This window comes from Chrysemys picta, chromosome 2 (genome assembly GCF_011386835.1).
Source record: "Chrysemys picta bellii isolate R12L10 chromosome 2, ASM1138683v2, whole genome shotgun sequence".
NCBI lineage: Eukaryota > Metazoa > Chordata > Testudines > Emydidae > Chrysemys > Chrysemys picta.
Window position 1 is genome coordinate 276,135,410 of NC_088792.1, and position 20,937 is coordinate 276,156,346.

Consider the following 20,937-nt stretch of genomic DNA (forward strand, 5'->3'; position numbering starts at 1 on the left):
CCCTGAGGGGCCAGTCATCTTGAGTTACCATCACATTCAAGTCAAGCGGTTTTGTGTGTGGACAGGACTCGAGTTAGGTGTAATGCCTGAGCTACAACTTGAGTTAACTGTTCAGTGAACACAAACCCTGAGTGGTGTTGGTTCTGTAGCACTAAGAGTCTGAAAAGTAGTCAATCAATCAATCAAATAAAAAACAAAACCTTATTTTTATCACAAATATCAGTAGAGCTGACTACATGGGGGAATACAAAATATGCTCCTTTTACAGCCATTTTTCAGAAAAAAATTGCTGAATGCTACCTTAGCTTAATGCAAAATAAAGACACCCTGAATAAATTTACTAACAAACTACTTTCAGTTTTGTTCTAAAAACCCTGAAAGTAAGTTTTTTGACATCTTATGTTGAAAAAAAGCTGGAAGCTCACACACAGAGAAAGTAATCAAACAACTATTATGCGCAAATATCCAACCTTTATGCACACAAGTAAAAAATTCCACCCGCCTACGGCAGAATATGGAATTATACTGAATGAGTCAATCCTTTAATTCTTATTTGAAAGTTGGCCTTCACTGTACTCTCATTTAGAGAAACAGAAGTTCCTTTGTGAAATAAATACATATTTTATGAAAAAAATTAATGAGAATAAAATGTATATTTTCTAAGAAACAGAAGAGCTCTTACCTGCTTTACCACTGTAACAGTTCCAGGTGCCATGGCAACTACAGAAGCAACAGCAGCAGCATCATGGGTCTCTGACCCCAACTCAATGATTTGCTGAAGGATGTTTACAGCGGTGGAGTCTAGTCTTTCACCTTATCAGAAAGATAATGGGCACAAGACAATTATAGCCAAGACAGCTCTAAGGCTCCGTGAATCAAAATGCTCTTCTCTCCCTGGCCTCCACCCCCACATGTAGAACTCTTGCTATATATAACAACAGCTCAATAACATGACATTTTAACAGTGGATCCATGGGAGAAAGTATTCACAAAATAAGTGTCCTCAGGAACAGAATGGGCATTTGCATAGTTCATTTTTATCCACATCTGAAAGTGATCTAAAAGAACTTATTGATTAAACAATCAATAGGCAGAACTTACAGCAGTAACTGTAAACTACAAAGCTGCAAAGCTTTATGACTCCAAATGAGTATTTGCTAAGGGTTCAGCATTAACAGAATCTGAACACTAAAGTTATAATAATCAGGACAGATATTTAGTATACTGTTTGTCTACCATTACCATCTGTTTGACCATCTGCAGTTCCTCTCAACCCAGAACAACCACCCTTGTCAGTAATGTGCTGAAGGGGAAAATGAATTCTCTTTAGAAAGATCATGCCTGATCATTCTATTTGTATAGCAGTTTTTGCCACACTTTTTCATTTTCTCAGTGTGTGTGGGGCTCTGCCGGAGAAATAGTCAGTTTACAGAAAATACAGAACTGAGATTATGACCCTACAGCAGCATGAAGGGGACAGAACATGGCCATAGCTAGTCAGTGAAAAATTCCTTTTGTGGTGAGGAACTCCTATCCCTGCTGCCCACCTATCCGTGTTTTAGAGGTCTCTGGAAGGAAAGAAGCTGGCAGAGCTATGTTATGTTGATACTCAGTCTGCATATGTTAGAGCAGCCCCTAAGCTGCTTTAACTCATGCTGGGGCAGGGGCAGATCATCTCACAGAAAAAAGGGGGGCATAACTGGGTCCTTGACCCCAAACTCCTCTCAGGGGAGAACATGGCCGATATAACTTATTTTCAAATATGAAGAAGTTGACATGCTGTTATTTGTATGAGTCAACATTATTTTATTTAGGGAACTGAAAACTATTTCTGCTTGTTTTAACGTATGTTTTAATTTGTTCTAGTGTGTGACTTCATAACTCTGCCTCTGGACAAGATGTTACTTCTCCAAGTTTTTCCAAAGGAAATATGTCAAACAAATATTTTGAACAAAGTTTGAAACACTAAACTAACAAAATATGTTTTGAAAGCTTTCTGCTTAAACTTAACCCATGTTGTGCTTATTTTAAATTTAAATGTATGCATGACTGGGCAAGAATTGCAAAGGATTCCTCCGATTCATTCACAATTCCCACTGGGGAAAAATGCATATATATATAAATTGTCAGTAGTACATCCTCATTTAATATGCTTGAAAATTCCATTCTGCTACCAACGTGTTACCCAAAATTATCATCCCTCCAAGTTCAGGTCAAGGGTCAATGATGAACAATATACAGTTCAAGAATGACTATACCAGAGGTCGGCAACCTTTGGCACACAGCTCGCCAGGGTAAGCACCCTGGCGGGCCGGGCCGGTTTGTCTACCTGCCACCTGGCTGCGGTTCGCCGTCCTAGGCCAATGAGGGTGGCAGAAGCGGCGGCCAGCACATCCCTCGGAACGCACTGCTTCCCACTGCCCCCATTGGCCTGGAGCGGCCAACCGCGGCCAGTGGGAGCCGCCATCGTCCGAACCTGCGGATGCAGCAGGTAACCAAACCGGCCCGGCCCGCCAGGGTGCTTACCCTGGCGAGCTGTGTGCCAAAGGTTGCCGACCCCTGATGTATGCTAAGTTATAACAGTGGATCCATTGCAAAAATGGAATCCTGTGATAAGTACTCTGTTAGGCAGCATCACAGAGACCCTTGTTTATCTTTTCATCGAACTCATGCTCACATACTCTGTTCTGCTGTTTTAGTACTCTGAGAAGCTTGAAAATAATTTCTTCTTTCCCTCCCGATTTTGTCATTTTCCATTTAGCAAATATTAATTAGTGCTCCCCTGTTTCTTGTCAAACACAAGCCAATACAGCTCTGGTGGTCTTACTTCCTTGTTTGTGTACCATCATAATTAACTGAGAATATGGTAGATTAGCTATTCAACTGCTGGCTGGTTGACTCTTGCAGCAAGGCAAAAATGTTATCTAGAGGATTGCAATTAAACATTCAACATTTATTCTGCCATGCTCTTTGTCTGTACCACGATATTTTCTATAATTCATATGGAAAATTCCACTAATACCATAGTAAGGTCAAAAACAGTGGTGTAATAAATGCTGATGATTTATTGATGATCACTGTATATACAGATGTGTGTGCACTGGTAATTATTTGGGTGTGCAGTGGTAATTAGTTATAATTCGTTATCAACAGTAAGATGAATGAAAAATGAAGAAAAACATTTTTTGGTTTGCCTAATCAGTTTCTAACCGCTTTATGGTAGATCAGTGGTTCTTAACCAGTGATCCAGGGCCCCCTGGGGGTCCGTGAGCAGGTTTCAGGGGGTCCACCAAGCACGGCCAGCATTAGACTTGCTGGGGCCTAGGTCAGAAAGCTGAAGCCCGAAGCTTTGAGTCCCACCACCTGGGCTGAAGCCAAAGCCTGAGCAGCTTAGCTTCACAGGGGCCCCAGACAATTGCCCTGTTTCGCATCTCTCCCCCACCCCCCAACGCAGGCCCTGACTTTTATATGCAGAAAACCAGTTGTTGTGGCACAGGTGGGCCATGGAGTTTTTATAGAATGTTGGGGGGGGGGGGGGGGGAGAGAAAGGAGCTCAGAAAGAAAAGGGTTGAGAACCCCTGTGGTAGACCACACTGTGGGCCCAAACACTTGACACTGTCCTTTTAAAAAGTATTACGGATGACCTTACAAAGAAATGTTTGCCACACTATAATATTAGTACCTCACTACCATATAGAAAATACCTTGGTAAAATCAATACAGAAGAATAAATATTTCCTTTTCAAGTTTCCCACGGTATTCACAAGAGTTGGGAACTCTGATGAAAAAGATCTACTCTACCCTTTCAAACTAAAAATATCCCTTACCATTCTCTGAGGTATATCTTAGGTCTTGTAATGCAGCTACAGCAGCTTGAGTCCCTTGAACGTCTTCAGCCTCTGTGATGTGCAGATACTGAGTGGATGATTCCTCAGAAATTTCAGTTGTTAGCTAAAAAACAGGTCAATGATCTCATTTTAACTCTTGAGAATTACAGAGGGCACTTGGTGCCCCAAATTTAAATAGGTAGAAACTGGATGACAGATTTATAACAACATACTTTATGGAAGAACATGAGAAATCCTGGCCCCATTGAAGTCCATGGAAATTTTCCCACTGATTTCAATGGAGTAGAGGACGGGCCCAGGTTCCCCCCAAACCTCCCAATTGACCTGGACTGTGGGTTCTTCCAGAGGGGAAGGTCTCTGGGCTGTTCCCCAACCCACATGGTGAATCTCTGAAGCAAGAAAATCCGCCAATAAGCGCAGGACCCACCAAGATAGAGGAGGAACTTTGTCACAGTAGACATATACTTCCTGCCTCCCTAAGTGAGCCACCATGAATGCTAGGCACTTGATGAATACTCTGGGAGCAGTGGAGAGATCAAAAGAAATCATGCTGTATTGGGACTAGCAACCAGCCAATCTAAGGTACTTCTTATGGGCCGGGTGAACTGCTATATGGAAACAGGTGTCCTGTAAATTGAGTGTGAACTAATATTGAGGATCTAGGGTAGGAACTATAGAAGCGAAGGTCACCATCCTGAACTTGAAGCAATATATGAATTGGTTGAGTCATTGGAGATCCAGGATGGGATACCAGCCCCCTTTCTTCTTTGGAATTAGGAAATAATCTGAATAACCCTCCGCACCCTGGAATTCTACACGGACTCCTTCCACTGCTCTGAATTGCATAAAGGCTTCCTCCTCCTTTAACAGTGTCTTATCAAGGGGGTCCCTGAAGAAAATGAGAGAGGGACGTGTCAGAGAGGGAGAGACTGGAACTGGACAGACTACCTCTTATCCACAATTTCCACGACCTACTTATTTGAGATAATCTGGTTTCAGGCCTCCTGAAAATAAAAGATCATTCCATGCAGATTCTCAACCGTCCGGTCAAATTTTCTGGCATGACGTAGTGCAGAATGCGTGACAGAAGGGTCTTCTCCTTTGCAACTTCTCTTTTCCTCAGAGGCTCTAAAGATCTTTGTTATCCATAATATTAGGGGACGGTTGCCTCTGATAGGTGAAGCTTGTAGTACTCCCTCCTTAGAGTCTGGGTATACCTCTCTAGGGATTGCAAAGTGACCTTTAAGTCTTTCAAAGCATGCAGGGATTTGACAGTCTGTGTATGAAACAGGTCACAGCCTTTGAAGGGAAGGTCCCCCCATGGTCATTTGAACCTCCTTCCATATTCCCGAAGACTGCAACCATGAAGCCCTGCACATTGTAACTGCAGTTGCTATACAACACACTGCTGTGTCTGAGACATTGAGGGAAGCCTGCAGAGAAGAGTGGTCTGCTAGTTGTCCCTCCATTATCAAGAAGTTTAACTCCTCTCTGGACCAAGGAGTGCAGGATGACAATTGGTTCTGTGATTCCTCCTGTACTTGAATTTCCAGTGTGTCAACTGTTCATTCCAGCAAACTCCTGGAAGATGTGCTAATTGTCTGCCTGGGTTGGGACCACTGGAGCGATGGATTCTCCAGGGAAAATGAAGATATGTCCAGTCTCTTCTAATGGCAATCTGGTTCTTGCATGTCATCCTGTTTGATGTCCCAGTGGACCATTTTCTCTTCCTGAGGTGGTCTGTGAGGGGAAGACGACCTGATTTTGGAAGCAGGAGCAGAAATGATATTTTCTGCTGTACTGCATCCCTCAGGGGGCCCTGCATAGGGAATAGTTATGATGAAAAAGTGTGCTCTTCCTGAGACTCTCAATGTCATTTCTTAGAGGGATGTCTTCTGCAGAAAATGTGTCACATTTATGGCCACCACCACTTTCTGATAAGATCTGCTCCAATCAACCAATCGTCCAGACAGGGTAAAACATTTATATCCAGACAACGTAGGTGGATCGCAACTACTGCCAGAACATTCGAGAATACACAGTGGGCAGAAGATAGGCTGAAAGGAAGCACCTGGTATTGGTAGATGTCATTGTTGATTAGAAAATAAAAGAAACCTCGTGTGAAGGGTGAATAGCCACATGAAAATATGCATCTTGTAGGTCGAGAATCACAAACCAATCTCCTGAATCTAACAAGGGAATTGTTGCTGAAAGGGTCACCAACCTATATATGGAGATATACTTATCTCATAGAACTGGAAGGGATCCTGAAAGGTCATCAAGTCCAGCCCCCTGCCTTCACTAGCAAGACCAAGTACTGATTTTGCCCCAGATCCCTAAATGGCCCCCTCAAGGATTGAGCTCACAACCCTGGGTTTAGCAGGCCAATGCTCAAATCTGAATTTGTGCCGTTCCACATATCTGTTTAGATATCGGAGATCTAAAATTGGCCTCCAACCTCCATTCCACTTGGGATCAGGAAGTACATTGAATAGAATGCCCTTCCCCTGTGCTGCACAAGAACTGGTTCTATTGCCCCTACACACACAAGTGAGGCAACCTCATGTCAGCAATTGATCATGAGATGGGTACCTGAATAGGGAAGGGGAGGGAGAATGGGTAGGAGGGAACAGAACTGAAATGGATGGTGCAGCCAAATGTTATGGCTTCCAAACCCCATTTGTCCCATGTAATATTCTCCCATGCAGCTTGAAAATGGGAGAGGTGATATCCGAAAGGAGGTGGGGGTATGATGTTGCAGCTGTAAATCCTAGTCAATCGGGTGGTTGAGTCTCTCAACCAAGCCATCAAAACTGTCACTTGGAGGTTGTGGATGGCTGAGAAGAGGTACCTGTAGCTGAGGGAGGTTTCTTTTTAGAGTATTTTGGTCTCTTGGCTCGGGCTCAGATTTTCCACAATAAGTTGAATACGGGGTTGGGCATGCTCTTTGTGCTGTCTGAGACCAGCTAAATCTCCTTTTATTTACAGCAGTACAAATTCCCAAGGATCTTAACATAGCTCAAGTACTCTAGAATGTGGAGAGATGTACCTGTCAAATCTGCGACGAGCCTGTGACTGTCAAAGGCAAGGTCCTCAGTGGTGCTCTGCTCCTCACTTGGGAAGCCGAACAGCTGGAGCTAAGAGCTCTTCTCATGAACACTGCATTGAACATTGAACATGCTGCAGTGTCAGCAGCATCCAAGGAGGCCTGGAGTGATGATCTTGCCAGGAGCTGACCCTCTTGAATAATGTCCTGAAATTGGTCATGATGTTCCTCTGGCAGATGATCAATAAAGTGATAGAATTTGTTGCCATTCAAACAGTCAAATTTGACCATGAGCTCCTGATGGTTTGCTGTTCTAAAGTGAAGTGTGGCTGAAGAGTAAGATTTGCAGCCAAAAATATTACGCCTCCTGTGGTCCTTTCTGTACAGGGTGGACCTTGAGGTATGTTGTCTACTTTGTTCATTAACAGCCTCCACTACAGGAGTTTGGATCCAGGTGAGAAAATTAAGATTCTGATTCCCCAGCATGGACAGGATACTTTTTATCTGCCCTTCTGTAGGTAGGTGGTGTGGTAGCTGGGATTGCCAAACAGACTTAGTGGGTTCCATAAAAGTTTCACTGACCAGAATGGCAATCCTCAGGGATGCTAAACTATGTAAGATATTCAGGTGTTTATGGTGGGATACCTGAACTTCTTCTAAAGGAATCTGAAGCATTTCAGCAATTCACTTAGTCAGTTCCTAGAACTGCCTGAAGTCATCTGCCATAGACGGCAGTGGAGGCATCACAGCTTCATCAGGCAATGAAGAGGAAATATTTGTAAGAGGCATCAACACCTTGTCCGCTCTTGATTTTTGCACCTCCAAGGTCTCCTCCTCTAGCACAGCTGGTGGCAGAGGTGGTTGAGGGGAATAACCCCTTCTTTGCTCCCTCCGATGGTGTGAAGAATTGTTGCAAATTGTTGACAAAAGAATGCCCAAGGGTTCCAACAAGGATATGGGTGGAGGCATCCATCTGTGTTTTTGCCATGTGGGTGTCGTTTGAGGTCTATTCTCTGCCAATTGATCAGTGTAAGAGACAGAGTTATGTGTTTTAGAGTAGACAGGGAAACCATGTACCAATATCTGAGAGTCTGAGGAGTCCTTCTCAACATACTCCGAGGCGGGGAGGAAGAGAGAATAACAGTTCAACTTGTATGGTAGACAACAGTGAGTATGGTACTTCAGCTAATGGGGGGTGGCAATTGAGTAAGTCTCGGTGTGGATAAACCACCAGTACCAGTTAACAGAGGAGACTCCAGCTCAAATACCTTAATTGAATTGGCCCGTTAGCACTGACCCCCCCCCCCCCAACTTGGTAAGGCAACTCCCATCTTTTCATATACTGTGTATTTTTACCTCCCTACTGTATGTTCCACTCCATGCATCTGATGAAGCCCATGAAAGCTTATGACCAAATATATGTTAGTCTCTAAGGTGCCACAAGACTCCTCATTGGTTTTTTTTTTGCTGATACAGACTAACACAGCTACCACTCTGAAAGAAAGTCCTTAAAGTATCAAAATTCTTGAGGTACCAATGGCATCAAAGAATGGGTCGAGCGAGAACCTGTAGAGGATGGCTTTGGTACCAAGGTAGCTGGCACCCAGTGCTTGGTATTGGAAAGAATCAACTCTGATTACAGTAACATAGGCAGTTGAACAGTCTTTGGTATCACAGACTTCCAGGTTATCAGTACCGCTTGTTATTTGGGGACAAGCATAGAATCCTCGTGGAACTGGCTCTGCAGCTCTGGGTATGGGTACCTGAGCTCGGTACCAAGTTTGACGACTGACTCCTTGAATCTGTCTTCACTGCCCTTGCAGCACAGAAAGCACTCAGAGCCTGCATGGAATTCCCTTTGGGGCCGAGGTCTCCATAGCCTTCTTGTGCATCGGTGACCCAGACTTTCTCAGAGGTTTTGTCTTTACCTCTTTCTGCATACAGGCAGATGTCGATGCTACTTTTGCTGAGGTCTTCAGTGCTGTAGATGTAACCAGTACAGCCTAGATCTCAAGTGGCCTCCAATGACCAAGATCTTGGGGTGGACAGGGCACTAGCCATACTGGGAGGTCTATGTATGGGGGGAGGGGGGTGTCCTCTGCCCCTGGATCTGAAGCTGGTCTTAAGGCTTGCTTCATAATCAGGAGTTAAAACTTGATCTCCCCATTTTTTCGGGATCTATCTTTGAAAGAAGTGCAGATCCTGCACTCACTGGGAACATGAGTGTCTCCCAAAGAGTGGAGGCACTGAAAATGCCCATCACTTATCAGGATAGCCACCTTTTAAATCCCAAGAGCCCACCATCTCCAAGCAAAATAACAAAAAATGACCCCTCAATAGGAGAAGATTTTAAATCAATCTATGTCTATCAATATTTTTTTAAAGGAAAAAGAAAAAGGAAACAACTGTTTCAACAATTATAAACACTATCAAAGAACTAACTACATACTAACTAACCGCTAAATACAGTACTAAATACAGTACTAAAGCTTATGCTCTCATAAATGTGTTAGTCTCTAAGGTGCCACAAGTACTCCTGTTCTTTTTACAGTACTAAAGAGAACAGGCACACAGCAGACTCCATCTCAGGCCAAAGGATGTTGACAAGGGACTGAGGGCTGTTAGTCTATGGCCCTTTACACCTTTGGTACAGGGCATGAGGGTGTGAGCTTGCGTGTGTGAACTAAACGGGCACAGGCACCAAAAATCTCTGATCAAAGATGCAGAGTACAGGCGCACCTGAACTGGAGCACCCATACGGACAGTATTTGAAGAACCATGAATTGTTATCTTGTTAATCCTGCTAGACATTACAGTAGTTAACCTTAGCACTGTATTACTCCTGGGGGACTTCTGCACTGTTGTGCATGCAGAATTTCCTTCCGCCCCCCCGAAATGGTCTGCAGAGCTGCTGGCTGCCAGTAGGGGTTGCTGTACTCAGCAGAGCCCAGCTGGCAAATAGAAGACACTGCCAGGGGAGGGAGAGGGAATTGGAGGGTTCCTGGGAACTGCAGTTCTCAACATGCCCTGAAGGAAGGAGGCGGCGTGCAGGAAACTCCACACAAGCCCAGGACCCAGCATCAGGATGTTTCTCCTTTTGGGTCCTGAGCTTTGGGGGAAGGGAAAGAAGGGGTGCAGGTGTTTGGGCTGGGGGGCCCACGGCTGGGTTCTGGAGGGGGAGGGGCGTAGGTGTCTGGGCGGGCGGGGGGGGGGGGGGGGGAGGACCTGCAACTGGGCTCTGGTAGGGAGGGGGCAAAGAAACAGGAAGTGGGTTGTTGTAGGGGTTTCTTTAACTCTCTACTCCCAGGGGAAATTTTGTGTGTGTCTGTATTGTTACAGACATACTGGCTGACAGGTATTTTGAAATAAATTAGCAAAATAACAAACTGGCATGATAATATAGTGTTATTTTGACAAATAAAATATGCAGAAATTATTGTGTTTAGAATTTTTAATTTTTTAGTGCAGAATTGCACTGTATGCATTCACTGTATGCATTCAAGCCAGAGATAGTAGAGAGAAGACAACTTTCCACCATGTAAGGAAGGCCATAATACACTTTTCACACACATTCTATATCTTTAGAGATTTTTGAAATTTTTGGGCAAAGATGTAGCAATTTTGTTTTTACCTCCCACTTTGCTTCCCCGTCATGCTCCACTAATTTCAGGCCATGCTTGTTCTTAAGATGTCTGTTGAACTCCCATTTTGTACCATACACAAAACTGCAAACTGGACATTTAATGCCACCTGAGGAAAAAAAACAAAAACAAAAGAAGATTTTTTTGGTATAATTTCACTTCACTTCAATTATCCCAGAGAGTACCCTCTTACTACCATTACATTTTTGGGATACAAGAAACCCATACGGGACTACTCAAGTTTGCGCCTTTTTCTGTCAACCTAAGCAGCAATACCTCATAAGATTTTGCTTTCTCTGTGTATTGAACACTTATTATTTTAAATATAATCAGACTAGCTGAACCACTTCAATGTGTATGGTACAATTTTGAGTGGATCTGCTCCTCACCCAGTTTGTGTACCTGTGAGGGGCATGTGAGCCCCAGGGTAGAATGTAAACAAACTATTTATTGGGCAAGGACCTGTGTTTTTTGTTTGCTGCACAACTGGAAACCCTTTGAAGGACGGTGAGCACTCGGTGTGAGAGATGAATCTCTCCACCGAAGAGGACTACACTGATCCTGACCTTCACATCCCACTGCTGGGCCAAAAAAATTACTAGGGACTTAAAAGAAAAGTGCAGAATGCATTGGTTCCACTTATACAATTATACTTTGTAGACTGTACTGACTAGCAATTTGTTTCTAGATGGAATTCGTGCCGTGATTTTAAATCTAAAAAGCAAAGATAGGCATGAGCCAAAAGATTACATCTAGATTCACACCCAAAATTCCTTTGGGGATATCCATATTCTGAGTTTTGATTTAGGCCCATCTCTAATATAAAGCTTTCTATGTGAATCACAATATTTAGGGAGAGGGAAAGGCTATTAGATCATATCTTCCGTCTCTTCAAAGCATGATCAGTCTTTTAGAGACTTGTTTTTTTTATGAACTCATCAACAAGGTATCTGAACACCTCCTCATTATGTATAATCCCAGCAGATAAGATTAATTTGGATGCTCAACCCAACATCTTGCAGGACTGGAGCCATAGCAGCCTTTGTCTCTGAATGTTGTTTCCCCTTTTTCCTGATACAGCTCCAGTTTCTTGGCCCTCAAAGTACGAAGCAAGGCCTTAGTGGGGTGAAGTGCTTTTATGTTATGAGTGGTTGAGTTCTCGGTCAAGTAGATGTTTGACCATTTTTTAAAATACTGTCATGCTCTTAATATTGTAAATGTTCCCAAAGTTGGGTCCATGTTTTGTTAATAAAAAAAAAAAATAATCTCCCTTAAGGCTGTTGTTCAGCATTATCAGACTTCATAACAGTACATCCAGTAAGATTATTCACTTTTCTGGGACTTCTGCAATACCAAAGTAAAACAAGGACAACATACAATGGAAACTGCACCATACCCTAAATATCTTTGCTTTTGTGAGTTTGAACTATAGATTTATTTTAACATTTTAAAAGTGTAAATACAGGTATCTTTTCATTATGGTCTTTAAATGGATATGTTACATTGTTTACAGTCTGTCCTCACAGCAGCTTAATTAAAAAAACTAGTACAGTATGACAAAATCATAAACTTCCACTTTCTACATTAGATTTCACCCATTTTTTGCCTTTTTTCTTATGAAAGTAATTTGATCAACTATCAGAACTTAGATGCATGCAGTCATGCAAACTAGTGTTTGTTTTCACTGGATTTTCTTTTCCTCACCAAACCAAAACACAAATAGATTGAATACTACAGTGTGTTGTATCAGATGACTAAACCACATTAAATTAAATATAAATATTAGGGGAGCCCCTTGTGCCTTAAGTACTACACCACCAGATGGCCCTCTAGAAATCATCATCCATTACCCTGGCAAACGATGGCTCCTGCTAGTGCTATCTAATTAAATGCTTGATGTGTACTCTGGTAGGCTGATTACAAGCCACGCTCTCATTGCACACAGTATTCCATTAATAGGAGAAAGACCTTTCTATATTACTTCTAAATTAAAATTACTAGAACATTACACTACGTTAATTAAAGCTGCAACTTTTGTCATTGTGACTAATTAAGAAACAACAAATGGAAATACGCAAACTGCTAATGTACAACTGTGTCAGTTAATTGGCATCGAAGCTCAGGAAAATTAATTTCTACTCAATTCATTAAATACTTGGGCCAGATATAGAAAAGGTCAGTGAATGACATACCTTATCCACTTTTGACACCAATATTGGTGTCTATAATGTAATGTAATATATACTTCCATAGCACTTTCCATCACAGGATCTCAATGCACTTTTAAAACAATTTACTGACACAACATCCCCATGAGATAGGTATTATCTGTATTGCAGTAGCACCAACAGGCCCCAGCTGTGATTGCACGATGCTCTACAAACACAGAAATATAAAGTCCCTGTCCTATAAAGTCTATAAGCCACATGAACAAGACAGACTATAGATATGAGGGAAACAGGGTGAAGAGAGGGGAAGCGGGTCATCTGTAGTTTAGACAAAGAAAGGATAAGTGATTTGTCCTGGGTCACAAAGAAAGTCTGAGGCAGAACTGGGGACAGAATCCATGCCTCCTGACTCCCAAGAACTGGAGATTATCTCCATATCATGCTTTCCTGTTCGATTACCTAACCAGGCAAGTGACCAAGGTTCCAAAAGCAATTAAAAAAAAACACACATTAAAAACAGTGTGTAGAGTGTATCACAAGATATTTTTGAGCCCTGTGCTGGCTGGACATACTGTTAGAATATTAATTTTCCATTGTTAAACATTTTTTAAAAATCAATTTGGTTATAAGTTATATAATTATATAAAGTTGAGTGTTTGAAAGTATCTGCTTTTCTGCCATTGACTGCTGCTATAAATTTCTAACAGCAGTCTAAAAATAAAATACTGCTGTGTGTCACTTGGCTGTGTAATTCCTTGAATGATTAACATTGCACCTCTTGTACTGTATGTGCACTTTCAGAAGGCTTTGGGAAGCGTTTAATAGTCTACATGAAAATAACATTTTCAATTAAGGTATTTATACAAGTTAAAAGATGGAGTCTCAACTTTTAATTCTGAATGTTTTTCCTTGTGTCACAATTTCAGTGTTATTTAAAGGTGGTTTAGCCTTTCTGATGGACAAGGATTGTTTGTAAAAAGAATAATTTGGAAATGCTTTTTAGAAATAATGACATGCTTGGGAGAATTATATTTTATTCATTATCTAATATTTTGGCATTATTCTGGTATCTATTCTGTAACAAAAAGGGAAATTCTAAAGTTTCCAGAAGGCACTTATTTAAAAAAAAGTTTTGTATGTTCCATTCAAAATGGAAAAAACCAAAAACCTCAGAAATGATCAAAAATAAAATAAGAAATGTGACTCTACCAAACAGCTCAGTACTTTCAACACAATGCAACATAATATTTAATTGAGTTTCCCTTTTATTCCCCTCCAGGAACCAGAACTGTACGAGCTTTGTGCTTCCTGAATCTCTAAATACACTTCATACTCAACAAGCTATCTGATTGCACAATCAGATTGTTCGCTTTGGTCTATCTGCCAAGTGTACAATAGCAAAACCTCTCTTGGGATATAGTAGACTTGTACCTATCTGCTTTAGCAGCATCTGGGTATGGCTACTCTGCAAAGAAAGAATTATGGTTTCTAAATAAATAATTAACAACATGGTGGCTATCAAATGTAAATAATCAGACAACAGGAACTAGCAGCACTGTCCACTGTTTATAAAAAGGATGTAAGAAGTGAACTGAATGAATGAAAGCTTTTAGATTTAGAAAAATCTGCAATGAACAGAATTATTTCATACTACGGATATATATGTATAAACACACTTCTCTCTTCCCTTGATTGTTGCTTTGGTTCTGAGGGTTAATCTTGAATGTCAAGCATTTCCTACATTCTCCAATTTCCAGTTTATTTGATATCCCATAGCAGCTTACATAATGCAAATCGACTGCAGTTGCAAGCAAGAAGCTAGGGCAATTACTTTTCACCAATATTAGTTGGCTATCTAGGCCAACTAAGATAATTAATTTCCACTCTGGAAACCAAGACAGTTGTCTGAGAGTGGAACAGACTTTCAGTTCAAGAGTCAAGAGTGCAGAGTCCATTTCCAAATGAAAACCAAGCATATTTTTACCCTCCCCCTCCCCCCCGCATAGGCAAGAGGGAGAAGTAATAACCCCAACAGTTTCAGAGCAGCGTACAGAGCTTTAGCAATGAAATGGCCATTAAAGAGAAAGATATTCAAAGACAGGGCAGTGAGGCACTCAACTCCGATTGAAAGTGAATGGGCAATAGGAACCTAATTCCAATTTGTGTCTTTGAAAATCTCCCCCTAAATCAATTGGAGTTGAATGGTTAAAAACCCCATTCAATGCTTTGAATAATTATTCTTAAGTGTGAGGCCAAAGCCCTTTCCATTTACAACAGATCTGCACTTGTTTACCTTTCTTGACTTGACTTGTTTATTGGGAGATTAATTTGGTGCCATTCAGCCACTCAGTTCTCATCTCAGGATTAGCTCAATCTTTCAAAACTATCATGAAAATTTATCAGCTGATTACTCATTTGAAAAGAGACTGAAAAGATGGGATTGTTTACCTTAGACAGGAGATGAATAAGAAGGGACCTCGTAAAAGTATATAAAATAATGAATGCTGTAGAGAAGACAGATTGAGAACTTCTGTTCACCCTGTCTCATAACTTTTGGCACGCGGCCCGCCAGGGTAAGACCCCTGGGGGGCTGGGTTGGTTTGTTTACCTGCCACGTCCGCAGGTTCGGCCGATCGTGGCTCCCACTGGCTGCGGTTCACTGCTCTAGGTCAATGGGGGCTGCGGGACAAGGGATGTGCTGGCCGCGGCTCCCAGCACCCCCCATTAGCCTGCAGCGGTGAACCGCGGCCAGTGGGAGCTGCAATCGGCCAAACCTGTGGATGCAGCAGGTAAACAAATCGGCCTGGCCCGGCCCACCAGGGGTCTTATCCTGGCGGGCCGTGTGCCAAACGTTGCCAATCCCTGGAATAAGGGAACAGTGAATGAAATCAAAATGTTGCCATTTCAGAACCTAGAAAAGGAAATACTTTTTCACACATGTAATTAAACTGTGCAACTCACTCCTCAATGTTCACCTTCAAATCAACTTTGCTTCAACGGTGAAAATAAACAGACAGATGTGCTGCTTTTAACTGGAAATTTACCTTGTTGGATAAGGGCTTCTGGAGCAAGTTCACCAGTACCAACATTAACATACTCTTCATTGGGATGCTTCCTGTTGTAATGCCTCTTCAGGGAGCCAGATATATTGCAGGAATAATGGCAGTGTGCACAACGGAAAGGCTAGCAAAAAAACGGAGAGTTACAATTGGTCATACACATCTGCTTTCTGTATAGATGGGTCCAAGCTGCAATATTCAGACTCAAACTTCCCCAAAATTCAAGAGGGTTCACACTGGTTAGGGCATATATCTGTCTCATTTATTCCAGGAACTGACCTTTCAAACCAACACACAAGTATGTGTTAGCTAATTCTTACAGAAAATGTGTTGCTTTTTTAATCGCTTACTATAAACTATGTATCCTCACAACACTATTTCACAAGTACAAACACCTACACTGTGTTTTTAAGTAATTATTTTCCACAATTGGTAATTACGGGTCTGATCAAGCAAAGGCATGCTCTCAAATATACTGCTTAACACCTTGAGTAGGATCAGGGTCTCTCACTGCTGTAGGCAATATATAGTCTTGATTTGAAAGGGGAAGGGAGGACAGGAGTAACTGAGTACAGGTCAGTACATAAATATTACTTTTATGTATAAATACGTTTTTGGGGTTTTGTTTTGGTAATGTCTATAAAATTACAAGTGCATTGTAGAGCAGGTTGAAAGCATTAAGAAAGTCATAATGTAGGCATTTTTAGAATTATTAAACTATATAGCAGTGAAATGAATGCTCTGAAAATTTAATGGCATATTTCTTGAGTGTAAATTCAATGTACTCGGTCTTGTAATGCTTTACAGCTCATGTCTGTTCATGTCTGGATAGTGGGCGATGTATGAGCCGCTATGGCAGTTCTAATTCACAGGGAGATTCCTGCAGATCAGATGAATCCTCAACTAACCAGATGAGACAGGTTCAAAGCTTCCAGAGTAGTGCAAACAGTGGTGTTGGAATCATTTTTATAATGGGAGTGCTGAAAGCCATTGAACAAAACTGTAAGCCTTGTATCTGATGGAAACCACATCAAGCCAGGGGGTGCTGCTGGTGCAAAACAGCCTTATGCCAAGGTCTACATGAAATTTTTGCCGGTATAGAAATGGCTATTAGGGGATCAATTCTTTCCAACAATTCTATAATGGCAAAAGCCCTAGCGTAGACACAGTTATATCAGCACAGAAGCTCTTTTGCCAATATAGACTATTTTGCTTGCTCAACAGGCATAAAAAGTACTGTCAAGAAAGTGCTTTTTTGCCAGCGTAAACTGTATCTGTACTAGGAGGGTTTTCCTGGTAAACTATGCTAGCAACACTTTTAAATGTACATTAGGCCTCAGTGGGGCTCAGGATCTGGCCCTCTGTGTCTTGTTTTCCCATCTGTAAAGTGGTTTTGTGAGGCTAAACTAATTAATGTTTGCAAAGTGCTTTGAGGTCTAATGACAGGGAAGTATAGAAGTACTGTATTCCCATAGTGCTTTATGCAAGAGAAAGAGCATTAGGCCCAATTTTCTAGCAAATTCACTGGATAAATACATTTTTCTACCTGCAGGACCCCTGCACTTCCAATTGGATGAAATGTTCTTCTCTTCCCATCCTTAACTATAGTGTAGAGCTGCTGTGCTTTTACCTACACCAGAGATATGTTGTGAGGCTTAATTCTTGCCATGTGTTTTCAGAGCCTGTAGCAGGGACTGTTTGGTCAGCAGGCCTACTGGCAGGGCCTCCTGCTCCAGGATCTATTTTAGGTCAATGTGTCCTGAAAGGTTGGGTCAACCTCCTAGTCAGTAACCCCCAATTTCTGCCCATCCAAGGGACAATCATAGAGGAATCTGGGGTGGATAGGGAGACCTTGAAAGTGTGATAGCGTGGCAAGGCCTATGTTCAACCCACCTCCTGCTCACATGCCATTGGGACACTTCCTACCACACTGGATGCCGCAGTGTGGTGCATGGCTGCTGTTCTGTTATAGTCCTTTACTCAAACCCTAGAGTCTCAGAATGGATGCAGGTGACTCTCTGGTGGCCCTGCACATGGTACTCCCTACCTCTGGGATGATATCAGAAAATAGGAAGAAAGGTCACAGCTGGACCTTCTTGGTAAGACCTTCTTCTACTGTTGCAGAACAGTGTCCTCCAGGAAATGGCTTCTGTCCGCCTCACTGCCTGGATTTCTGGAGTTCTCTTTATACAGCTCCTTTTCCCAGGAGTATGCTCAGCAGTGACTATGGGGCGGAGCTTTCCTGGCCCAGTACTGCTCCAGGCTTTCCACTATCTCGGCCATAGTGAGGGTTTGTAAACCCCATTAAAGAGCCACAAAAGAAAGACTCTCCAGAAGTGTTATTTATCCCAACTTTCAATTATAGTACCCTAAAGTTAAGCAGCTAAAATTTTTATTTAGGCATCCAAATCTCTATTTATGTGCCAAACATTAAACACACAATTTTGAAAATTAGACCCATTGTTTCATCTGTGCGCACCATGGTGCTTAATATTAAATATTAACCTGACATATTCACAAAGACAATATATGTGAAGGGTAGAAGGATGCCAGTAACAAACTACCATTATACATATGCATTTACAAAACAGGTGGAGAAATGTCAGTAAACCTTGTAAGTAAACAGAAATACTAAAACTGTACTGTACACCTCGTTTTTTAAAAAAAAAATATTTAAACAAAGGCAAACAATTTCTAAATGCATCCTCTCTTTCTATGGAGAGGCAGAGTAAAAAATATATGGGGAATCCAGCTGATTTATCACACTGCCTGAACTTTGCACCAACATTTAAAGATTTTAAATAGGGCTTAAAATATTGAAATATATTTACGCTCAAGAGGGTCTTTTAGTGGGCATCATTACCAGCTCCACCATGAATATTTCATGTTATTTTGAAAATAAGGCAAATTAAAGTCATTCTCCAACTGTAACACAGGATATAAGCTTCAAAAAGTTAATTTGTCATTACATACTAATCAGCAGTGGATCAGATCTATTTGATCTGTAACATAGTGGCACACAGAGCAGAACTTTCACCTGTATTTCTCCAGGTAATTAAAAAGAGCTCTCTGAACAGTCTGCCCTCTGCAGTTAATGATTTCAATTGTGTATTTGCTGTGCTAATTATGTTAATTAGCCTGTCAAAGGTATTCAGAGTAAACAACCACCTCTTTAAATTTGGGTCAATTACTCCACACTTGTCTAAGGGTAACCAATAGTATGGATAGAATGTGATGTCATCTTCTGAAACTTGATAAGCAATTAATTATAATAAATTACAGTATTCAACTCAGTAGGGAATATGAAAAGCTGGGTTTCTGAAGGGGTAGGAGTGCAAGGAAGAAAGACACACACAGAGAAGCCCTATCTACAGTAGGGAATTTTTCTAAAAACGTCCTCCCGTTGTCAATATCTGTTCACAGCTTCACCAGTGTTAGCAACATTAGGAGCCCAAATATAGAAAGAAGGGCTGCTGTTTGCTGCAGGAGTTTCTGAACACAATGTCGGTCTATGTGCTTTAGGCGAGGTTTTGTAACATTGTTGTAACACCAGAAGCCCTACTATGCTATGGCTCTCAACACTGCAAGCTCTGAGAGGGCTGAGCTGGTGTGAGCCATGATGGGAAATTTATTATTTCCCTACCATAGAAAGGACCAGAGATAGACAGAAGGCTGCAGTATAGCTGGAATAAGATGAATTCTGCTGATTGTGACAAAAGACCAAGAAATCTTGATCTTTAAGAATCAGTATTGTGTGCGCATCTGAGAGCCTGACTGTTCACCAGAGTCCAATATCTGTATGACAGCGGATTAGTAAACCTATGCAAAATAATTCTAACCAATTGGGTAAATCTGACTTGCATGTTATAAGAGATTGAATAAGTTCACAGAACCGTTTTGAGACAATCATGGTGACACACATGGACTGACTGCTTAAAGGGTCACCATCAACATAAAATCTAATATAGCCAAACGCGAGTTAAAAGTACTTTCTGGCACATTTGCACCCAAGCCCTTTGCTAATTGTTTGAGTTTTACAGTCACGTTTTTCTACTGCTTTTTGCTCTCCATTTGCTGTGTGAAAAATCCACACAAACAACAGAATAAACTGACTACGGCTCTGCAACTGGATGCACACAGTATCTCCTGTGAAGTGAAAATGTTTCCTCTAGACGTCAGTGAAAATAGTCTGTTATTCTATAATTTTAATAAAGATATGAGCCCTAAGCAAAACAGTCCAAGACTACTGTCTAGATGATATGGTGATGCACATATTAGAAATATCATATTAGCACAGATAAGTTCATGCTGACTAGACTGTTTTGTTTCACCATACCAGGCTGAGCTGCAGGAACCCTGGAATTCCTTTCAAAACGGATCTACTTGTAACAAGAGGGCTTGACTTGGAATTGCCCAGAACCAGAAACTATCTGCTATATACTCTGCAGAACTCTGTTATGTCAATTAGGCAGCAAGCTAAAGGAAACAAGGATTAACTCACTAACAGAGACCAAACTTTGATCATCCCAGATTCCTGCACACTTTTTTGTAAATTCTTTAATGTCAAAATTACAAAAACCATTTGCCATTCACCACCATTTCCTGGCTCAACTACCATCTCAAAATGCTTCGATACCACTTTGATTTAGAAATAGAATAGATTAGAATTAAACACACAGACCACATGACTGTATATCTTCACTTGAGTTTTATGCACATGCAATGATCCCACAGGCAGGAGTGCACTCACTAACACACTTTATTTTGTAAGGATCTCTGACAAACTAATCTCTTAACAATTCATTGGATGTTCCAATTGCAAGGCAGGCTGACAGTAGGGTGGCAGGCCATTATAATTTAAATTCTATCTTGCGGTCTACCAGGACAAAACTATATTGCAAGTACTGCATTTTAAATATTTTTGTCCCGAAATAAAATATTTATTTTTAAACAATGAAACCAGAATTCAAGCATCTATCTCAATCTCCTACCAGTTTTGTCAAAGAAACATTTACAAGCAAAAAATAACTTGTTACAAATGTTTTCATACTTGTGACGTTGCACCCCATAAGGCTTTATGGAAATATGCTTATGAATGTATATATATGACATAACTGGAATATGTTTTATGCTACATATGCCATGTAACATATCTCTGTAAAGGTTACGAGCTAC

The 20,937-nt window shown here is 41.3% G+C and overlaps 1 protein-coding gene across 2 annotated transcripts in view; it reads right to left on the bottom strand.

The window, feature by feature from the left end:
• The window catches only part of ZFAT (zinc finger and AT-hook domain containing), a 140,015-nt gene that overhangs the window by 21,258 nt on the left and 97,820 nt on the right, over nucleotides 1-20,937 (bottom strand). For both annotated transcript variants that reach the window (XM_005291035.5, XM_065586219.1), the window contains exons 12-15: nucleotides 15,748-15,886; nucleotides 10,526-10,644; nucleotides 3,828-3,951; nucleotides 683-813 (exon numbers count right to left, since the gene is read on the bottom strand). In XM_005291035.5, the coding sequence (XP_005291092.2) occupies nucleotides 683-813; nucleotides 3,828-3,951; nucleotides 10,526-10,644; nucleotides 15,748-15,886 (513 nt within the window). The remainder of the gene's footprint in view (nucleotides 1-682; nucleotides 814-3,827; nucleotides 3,952-10,525; nucleotides 10,645-15,747; nucleotides 15,887-20,937) is intronic.